We start from the raw sequence: 9,859 nt of genomic DNA on the forward strand, positions 1-9,859 counted from the left end.
TGCTGCTGGAGCCGCCGCGCTTTGCTCTTGGTCCAGCGGTTTGGGCGTCCCGTCCGGCTGCTCAAGCGGCTCCACAGGCCTTGATGTGGCTGTGGCTCCAGCCATCTCCTGCAGGCCTCGTGAGTCCGGGCAGGGAGAAGGGAGAAGAGAGCCCGGCCGGGGGCAGCTCTCGGGCCCATGCGTACCGCTCGCCCCCTTTGCTCTGCCACCAGCTGGCTCCCACTCAAGACGGCTCTTGTCCAAAGCCACCCCGCCCCTGCAGGCCGGCAGCGGGCCCTGAAAGGGACTCGGGGGCCAGGAGGAGACTTCGGCGGTGAGGTGGCGGGAGCAGTCGGTGTGCCTAGGGAGTGGGGGGGGGAGTGCGCGTCATGGCACCTGTGCAGCCGGGCCCTACAATCCCTCGGGTGGGGCAGACTGGGCTCTTTGACCCCCCCCCCCGCCGAAGCGAGCAAGACTGCCAAGAGACCAGCCAAACCTTCGCACCGGCGTCCCCACCTCGACCCTGTTGCGTCTGGTGGCTGGGGGGGGCAAGGGGAGCAGCGCGGGTGCGATCCCCAAACCAGCTGCGCGGCAGTATCCGACCCAGGAGGGGAACCCAGGCGGCACTTAAGACCGCCCTGGGCGCTTCTCGGACAAAAGGCCTCTAGAGCTTGCACCCAAGGGCTCCGCTCAGTATATTTTGAGTGGAAATGTTGGGGGGTCGTCTTATACGCCCAGTCGTTTTATACGCCGGCAAATACGGTACATAAATACAGAGAGAGAGAGAGGGTGGCTACAGGAACATATATACAATCTTCCATTCTTTCTCTCTCTCAAACAAAAGGTTATATATGTGTTCTTCTAGCTGCTCTTTTCACATTTTGCTGGTCTGTGACTGTAATAAATGATTGATTGATTGATTGATTGATTGAAGGGAAACTTCGAAGCTCTGTTTAAAAATTAAAGATCACTTCCTTTTCTTTCTATACTTCCAGTAAACAATTTTTCTAGCTGCGGCTAAAACCTTTGACAACATGCCTGATGGTTGGAAGTTATTGTTGCACTTAGCTGCTGGATGGGGAAATCAGAATTAGTCTTTTGTGCTTCTAGGCACATATGTACTGTTATGAAAACTAAGGTGCCTTATGGAGATTGTTTAACATCAACTGCATAAAAGTTGTCATTTTTTTATAAAGCTGTAGAGATTGAGAAGGATGTTAAACACTTGGGAAACAATTTAAAAACAGGCAGGGAATTTACAACCTTTTTGATGCAAAGAAGGAAAGCAAATGCAACTTGTTCAGTCAATCTCATGGCTTGTAAGCTACAATAAGTAAAGACCCAAGTGGTGTCTTACGTAACTGCCATAAAGATAGATTCAGAAGGGTAGCTGTGCTGGTCTGAACTAGCAGAACAAAGTTTGAGTCCAGTGGCACCTTTAAGACCAGCAAAGTTTTATTTATTGGGGCCCCTTTGTTCTTAAGTACTTTCATCTTCACACTGCATGCTGTATTTGTTAATGATTCTGGAGTTGCTGCCTTTTTAAAGCCCTTGAGATTTAATTGGAACAAATAAAAATCAATGTATAATTCAAGTTGCCAAAATACAAAGTGACTGACACAGACATCTGTATTGATCTACTTGTGTCTTTACTGTTAACAGAGTTAGTTTAACCTAATCTAGTGCCTATTGGTTTGTAGGAAAGATCTTTGAACATGCTTGCAGTCTCTCTTTGGTATTTCTGGGAGGCTTGGGAAGGGGGTGCATGCATGAGCGATTTTGGTTGGTAATGCTTAGGTGAGTTAGGTAGAAAGAACTTTATATGTCAGATGTTTTCTGCTTGTGCAAGTGATGAGTTGGGCTGTGTATTCAATGAGGCTCATATATGGGAGGAGTAGCATAGAATAGAATAGAGATTCTTAAAAAATACTTTGCCCTCAGGATTGCATGGGAAAATGAAACTGCTTTGAAGTGCTGGTACAACTGAAAAGTAAGGATTTGTGGGGTCTAATCTGGCTGGTCTGGACAGTTTGCTAGTAAAATATCTGTACAAAACCAGCAAGTTATAGGCAGGGTTATGCAGGGAACATTTTCATATGGGGAGGGACGGTGGCTCAGTGGTAGAGCATTGGCTTGGTAAGCAAAAGGTCCCAGGTTCAATCCCTGGTATCTCCAAAAAAGGGTCCAGGCAAATAGGTGTGAAAAACCTCAGCTTGAGACCCTGGAGAGCCGCTGCCAGTCTGAGAAGACAATACTGACTTTGATGGACTGAGGGTCTGGTTCAGTATAAGGCAGCTTCATATGTTCATATGCAGATGCATCTGGCCAGAAACAATCACATTCAGAGAGCTTGTATACTTTCTTAATAGTATTGAATTATGCTGGCATGTAGGTACCTGTAGAGACTTGTGTTGACTTTAGTCAATAGTGTAGATTTTTAAATATGCATCAAGAGAATAATGTGGTAGGCAGAACCTAAGGTAACAGAGGGAAATATTTTCAAAATCTGTATTCTTTCAATATGTAAGAAAAGAAAATGTGCTAGGCACAAATTTGGGGATTTAGTAGGCAGGCTATTCTCTTCCATTGTGAATTCAATAATTTCTGCAAACATTTGCAAGTGAATTCAGGTGCTTCCACTACTATTCATCCTTTCTTGGCTAGCTGGTATTTGCAGTATCTTTTTTTCTCTTGTTCGACAAACATGCTGGAAAACAAAACAGATTTCTCTTCTTGCTGAAATATTCAGTTCTTCCTAACATAGAGGTTAAGACAGAAAGTGTATAAAGAAGAAAAAAAAACCATATTTACTATAACTAAAGTTAATGGTGTACTGCATAGAATACTTTTGGATAAAAAAAAATAAAACCAAGAGAGATTTTTTACTGTATGTAATTGTGACTTATAAAAATGAATGGCTGTGTTGTTGTCCTAGTCGATGCAGTGGGAGGTTACTTTGATGTGAAAACATGTGGCTAAGCTTTTTATTTCTTACTCCAGTGTGGGCATGCTTTGACTCTTTGTTGTGCGCATTCTCTCTCTTCTACCCTGGTGAAAGTGAAGTAACTGCTGATTTTTAGAGAAAGAGGTTGTGATAGATTACACTAGGAAAGTAGGCTATTAAAATACTGGTCTCAAAGTCAGGGAGTTTAGGAGTTAATCTTCCCATGAGTGAAGAGCTAATGTAATTAAGTGTTTTCTGATAGGGGATAGTCAGAAAGGTTCTCCAATAGACAGAAGAAGAGAGACTCCTTTGCCTTTACTATATTTTAACTATTCTGAGGGAGAATTCAGATTCTCGGCCAAGAAAGCTACAAAAGTGCTTTACTTAAACAATATTACTGGAAATAGATTTGGTAAGAGTTGACTGGGCAGATATGCAGAAACTCCAATCAGCCAAATAGGATGGGTTATTATTGCTTCTTAGGGAAAAGAAGAATAATTCCTGCCAGTGAACAGGGGTTGCTCTGAGGGGAACCTGGGTCTGGAGCAGATTTTGCTTTGGGCAATCTCAGGAGTTATTTGGAAGCTGCAACATCTGATGGGAGAAACCAGATTTCTGAGGGGAGAAATCTAGGAATTATAAACAAATGCTATTCTCCAGAAGAAACATTATTAATAACTGTACTGGAACTGAACTAAACTATAATTACACTCTCTTGCATGTTCTAAGAATGTAAATCTGTACATATTAGAGAGTTTTTACCTCCGCAGTCTCTCTAAACCTTGATTCCTTCTATTATATATACATTCCCTGCCTTTTGAATGTTAAACTGCCACAAGTGCCATTTCAGTAAAGGTTTAAATATAAGACAAGACAGCTCCTGTATTTTCCCTTAAGTTCCTGTTCTGAGAAGAAGTCTGCCTGAGACTAGAGTTGGGGAGATACAGGGGTCCTCCATAGAAGTGTTTTCCACATGGGGATTTAGTTCTGTGGTTTCCCCGCTGCTGCTGCAGTTGCCAGTACAGTGACAATGAGGCTTCCACATGGCATGGTCCTCTGCATTTTCCTGCTCCAGTCCCCTGGCAGCCATTCCTTCCCTGCTGTTCTATTCTTTTTTAGATTTTTTAAAAATGGCTACTGAGGATTGTTATAGCATTGGATTATTATAACAATCTGTTGGGTTTTCTGTATTCCCAGCTTTTGTTTTTTTAAACACATAAGCTTCTCATACCTTGTGTTGTTGATATATTTCAGTTACATCACTGCTATGGTAGAGACTAGAGCAGGGGTGTCAAATGTCCATCTCATGGGCCAGAACTGATCTACTCAGCTTTAATCAGGCCCATCGTGGCTCTTATCTCTCTCCCCCCCCCCCCCCCCGTCCTCACCCTTTGAAGCTCCAAGGCTGCTGAAGTTCCTAGTTCTTTCTGCCTTGTCTTTGATGGCTGCAGCAGGAAGCAAAACTGCAAGGAAAAACATGGAATTATTAAGGTCTCTGTGCCCAGTAGACAGGGCCCAGAGACCTTAATGGAAAATCCATTCCATATTTTCCTTGCAATGTTGTCGGTGCTGCAATGTGTTTCAGTGGAGTGGAGCTCAGTTTCACTTTCCAGCATTCCTATGGCCAGCTGAAGCTGTTGCTTCTTGGAGTTGTGTCCTTGCAAATAAAGGGTTGATGTTTTAAGCCAGTTTGTCTCTGCTCAGTGGTCCTGAAAACTGGTGCCTAGTGAGTATAACCTGGGAACCCACAGCCAAAGTTGGAGAGCCATTACCAATCAAGAGTAGACCTAGGGTGGTGATGGGAGAAGCTTGTAATGCCAAGCCATTTCATGTTTTCCTAGGCTCAGAGCATTTTATGTTTTAGTTTCTGCTGCGGTCCTTGTGCTTTTTCTTGATGTTTTATTTTAAAAATGTAAACAAAATATTGCAAGAGTTTTAAGCTTGTTTGTATTTTAAGTTAAAATAATATCTTTAATTGTGTTTGCCTGTGACCTTTATAAAATGTGTATCTACACTACCCGGCATTACATTTTATGACATGGCCCGGCCCCACAAAGTCCCAATTATGTGAGATCCAGTTCTCATAACAAATGAGTTCGACACCCCTGGACTAGAGACTTGTTTAAAAATAAAACCTGAGAATTTAGAGAATCTGGTAGACTGTTATAATGATATTTAATCACTGATTTTTTTTAAAAAAAGTTCTTATGCAGAGGGAGAAAATGGCCACCATGGCTGAGCGAGGCAGGGGAAAGTTTCTGTTGTGGGTGGGACTGAAACCATCTAGGCTTTCCCATCCACATGGGTGGTACCCTGGCTGTGCTATGATATTTCCCAAAGTGTTGTAAGAAAGCAGGTTTGGATAAACATCACAGGAAAGGTGGGGAAAACCCACAAGTTTCACAGCAATACAGTGATGTGGAATAGTGGTGTGTGTGTGTGTATCTTGACAGCATCAAAGTCAGGACTCAGGGCAAACAATCTCAGTGTAAGTGACCAGAGTCTTGATAATGGGAAAATGACCTAAATGATTGGTTTCTATTGTATAATACTCTCCCTTCTGGTTTCTCCTGTTCCAGATGCTCTGCATGCATACTTTGGAATCTGTGGCCTGTCATTAATGGATGAGCTTGGCATTCGTAAGGTTCACCCTGCCCTGAATGTAAGCACAAGAACTTCAGAACGCCTTCAGCACCTTCATGAGCTCTGGGCAACCAGGGACTCTATACAATATTCAGATGATGTGCACAGTGCCACATGACTGATTCAGACTCCAATTGAGCTTGGTAGCATAATTGTAGCCCAAGGTTAAAGCCATGTATAACCAATGTGCTCTTTTAAGTGCTGGAACCATACAATCAAATGCATATTACTGGCATCATTTTGACAGCAACTGGCAGCCAGTTATTTTGGACTTGGATTAAAAAGAAGTTGCTTGCACCTACAAGTACTCAACAGACTGTTTTTAAGAATCTCTTCAAGGCAGAATTAATGACTAGTTATATTGTGTTATTTCAAACAGTGCAATGGAAAAGTGTAATAATAATGAAAAGGATATCCACAATGTATTGACATATTTTCTTACTTAATCTTTTGAGTTTAATTGACACAGGCTTCGTATAAAATCTTAAAATTAAGTGGATTGCTTAAGAGTGTCCTTTTAAGGTAGATGACAACTCTATAACCTTTGTAAAACATAAATTAAAATTATTTTATTCATTATATAATGGGCTACTGTATTGCATTATTTTATTAGCATCATGATTGTTATAAATTATTATTGTGTATGATGATTATTATTATTATTGCTGTATGATCTAAAGCAAATTTTAATAAGGAATGTCATACTAATAGAAATTTCAGTGAGACGTATTTATAGTCATTGAAAAGAACTAGCAGAAAAGGTATGGGTGGTCTGGAGATTTATCTTGTGTGACTGTTACTGTATGTTGATGCTGCAGATAGGCGCAGTGCTACCAGTAGTGCTTTCTGTGAGCCAGTATGATGCAGAAGTCAGAATGTCACACTAAGGCTAGGTTTGAATCTCCATTCTGCCATGGAAGCTTACTGGGTGTTCTGAATCAAGGTGGTTTCTTGGTCTAACCACCCACACAAGATTGTCTGGAGGGTGAAGCAGGGACGGAAAGAACCGTACACCACCTAGAACTCCTTGGCAGAAAGGCAACCTATAAATGCAACAGATAAATAGATCATGATATCTTGTTCTGTGCTGACCAACATATATATCACTAAAAGCCTGCTTGTGCCATAGAGAATAGACTTTGTTCCTTCCTGAAATTTTTGCTGGGGTGGGGGGAGGGGTATACCACACTGAGAGTTGATGTAGTGGTTAAGAGCAGCAGAGTCTAATATGGAGAATTGGGTTTGATTCCCCACTCCTTTACATTAAGCCCACTGGATGACCTTGGGTCAGTCACAGTTCTGTCAAAGCTCTCTCAGCCCCACCTGCCTTAGAGTATGTCTGTTGTTGGGAGAAGAAGAGAAAGGAGATTGTCAGTTGCTCTGAGACTCCGTTGGGTAGTGAAGAGCAGAGTATAAAAGTCAACTCTTCTTCTAGCCACAAAACATTCCCCAAAATGCTGTTCTTTGGGAATGTGGTGGGTATCAGAGTTTTTCCTCAGGGATAAAATGGCAAGAAGAGTCCCCCTCTTTGCTGCACTTGTGAAAATTCTAGGTAGGGTCGAAGCAACTGGTCTCCTACCACCCTTCATGCTGAGTGTTGTCCTCCTGCCCTTTCTCTTTCATTGACTAGAGACATTAATTTCTGTTTTTTTCTCTCTTCTTAACAGTGAAATTACTAAGGCAACTACAAATAATTCCAGTGCTTTTTTTGAACCGGAACATAGTTTTGGCTGGCTTGGCTTGGGCTCCGGCTCAAAAAAAGGTCTCCAGTGGAAGGAAGGCACTAGGCAGCCATGCACTCCCAGACCACATGCTCCATCCTCTCTGCCGCCTCCAGCCTCCAACAGGCTAGCAAAGAGAACAAGACACAGAGCAGCCCATGAGCATTTCCTTCTGGGAGAAGCTGGGCCTGCTGCCGCCCGCTCCACTGCAGATGACTCTCTCTCTCTGGCCGTCTTTGGGGGTGGGGGTGAAACAAGATCTCTCATTGGGCTGTGTGAGAACCCACATCCATGAAATGCAGCTGATAGCACTATACCGTTCTGTGTCAATATGTGAAAAGTGACCTACTGAATGGGTGGCATCACTTCCAGTAATACCAGGGGATGTGGCCTAATATGCAAATGATTCCTGCTGGGCTTTTTCTACAAAAAAGCTCTGAATAATTCAAATAGTAATAATTTATTCAAAATTCAAATAATCATAATTCATATAATTTCTGTAGTAATCAGACAAATTTCATTGTCAACAGTCCACAAATTCATAATAATCCATACTACTTCATAGTAATCCACAGCGCTTTTTTTGTAGAAAAAGCACAGCAAGAATTCATTTGCATATTAGGCCACACCCCCTGATGCCAAGCCAGTTGGAACTGCTAAAAAAAAAAGACCCTGTTCTGTTTAGTATTCTACAAATGTTCAGCATACACCCATTTCCTTTGATGAGCTTTAGACCTCCTTTGGGTCTGTGGATTATACCAAAGGATTTTTTTTTCCATATTGAAGAGTTTCATGTAGATTTTTCAGACTTCTGTATAAAGAGGAGGCATTCCACTTTTGATTTCAGCATTTTGGATTAGTTTATATCAAAACTTTGTCCACTTCGGGGGATTACTATGCAGAACATTGATAGATTACTTTGAAGTACTATGGATTATTATGAATTGTAGACTATTGATGATGAATTTTGTTTGATTACTATAGCTATTGTATAAATTATATTTGAATGAATTATTACTATTTGAATTATTTATAGTTGCCTTAGTAATTTGCAGTTACAATATCTGTTGTATATTTTCCAGCAGACTCTTACATAACCATCCTTCATTTTGTGGAGCTTCTCTACCGAAGCTGTCAGGTATCACATTTCCTGTCTCATCTCAAATCTCCCTTTCTGCAATTTATATCAAATCTCTTTACAGTTTAGGGTCCCAGGGGTATGATTGCAGCTGTTGTATAAAGACAGCTTCAAGTCCACATTTTTGGAATAAGAAATCCATATGAACAGAAATTACACAAAGGTTAATTGCAAAAATGTTTCTTTTCTCTCTGTGACAATTATATATGAGGAAGGGGTTAAATTATTATCTGGGTTTTTGAAATGCCATCAAGTCTAAGCTGATTTAAGACAACCCTGTAGGGTTTTCAAGGCAAGAGATGAACAGAAGTGGTTTGCCATTGTCTGCCTCTGCAGAGAAACTGTGGCATTCCTTAGTGGTCTCCTATCCAAATACAACCCAGGGCTGACCCTACTTAGCAGCCAAGATCTCACAAGATCAGGCTAGCCTAGGCCATCTAGGTCAAGGTGGTAACTTTCTGGTAGTATGTAAATGATAAGCTTGAAAATAAATCCCATTGTTTTTTTAATTACCCTTTTTGAGAGGGAATATTGAGATTTGCAGTATTAGCTCAATTTGTATGACAAAAATATTCATGATTAAAGGGTGTATGCCAATATTTCAATCTGATTTCCCCCCTGAATTTTACAAAACTATGCATAAAAATACTTTTTACCAGAGTGCTATATGCTGATTAGCAGTCTGGTGACCCAAATTCATAATTTCCTTGAGTTGTTAATCTGCCAGAAGAATAGAACAAGAAAGCTGTTTTCTGTGCATAATTGGAAATATGCTCCATTATACTGATTTCTTCACACAATGTTCTTCACACATAGCGAAGCTATGGCCTTCCGAAACACAGAAAGTGTAAGGCTTCACCCCTCTGCATAGCCTGCTACAGTGGCTCAGAGGGGAGCTTGCAAGGATGGTGCAGTTGAGCATAGTAGAGAGACCAGATGCAAGAAGCACTGTCATTCCAAGCACAGCCCCTCCCACTCAAGTGGTTTCTGCATCTGTTATTGTGCCAGATGGACAAAGCACAGCCAACACTGTTGCTGTAGCCACAACCAAAGTAAGGATGAAGACCAGTTTTATCACAGACGGAACAAATCTTGCCAATGGTAAACCCAAATGGTTCTACGCTAGGATGTAGAGACCCAGATCATTCTACTAGGCTCCACAGGATGACTAGATGAGGTGGGATAGTCAGAGATCTCTGTATCCCATTTTGACAGGAGGTAGAACTGAAAGGAGGGTCCAAACTTTATTCCCTTTCAGGGCAGTTGTTGCATGCTGAAGTTTTCCCAGCCCTGCTCAGCAAAGCTATATAAATGTTAAAACTCACCCAAGAGATATCAAAGATCTTTGTAGGAGCAAATTCCTCTAATCCTAAAGGCTCAGCAGAAGTTTTCTCATAGTGTCAGGACCCAGGGAACATGTTATTCTTTTCCCTG

At 41.7% G+C, this 9,859-nt stretch overlaps 1 protein-coding gene across 2 annotated transcripts in view; it reads left to right on the forward strand.

Moving 5' to 3' along the window:
• PGGT1B (protein geranylgeranyltransferase type I subunit beta) overlaps positions 1 to 6,147 on the forward strand; it is a 75,308-nt gene extending 69,161 nt beyond the window's left edge. The window contains exon 9 of one of the 2 annotated variants that reach the window (XM_060235579.1): positions 5,503 to 6,147. In XM_060235579.1, the coding sequence (XP_060091562.1) occupies positions 5,503 to 5,684 (182 nt within the window). In that variant the 3' untranslated portion in view covers positions 5,685 to 6,147. The remainder of the gene's footprint in view (positions 1 to 5,502) is intronic. The other variant, XM_060235580.1, reaches the window with a different exon arrangement.
• Positions 6,148 to 9,859: the final 3,712 nt, after the last annotated feature.

Source organism: Heteronotia binoei, chromosome 4, assembly GCF_032191835.1.
Source record: "Heteronotia binoei isolate CCM8104 ecotype False Entrance Well chromosome 4, APGP_CSIRO_Hbin_v1, whole genome shotgun sequence".
Classification (NCBI taxonomy): Eukaryota; Metazoa; Chordata; class Lepidosauria; order Squamata; family Gekkonidae; genus Heteronotia; species Heteronotia binoei.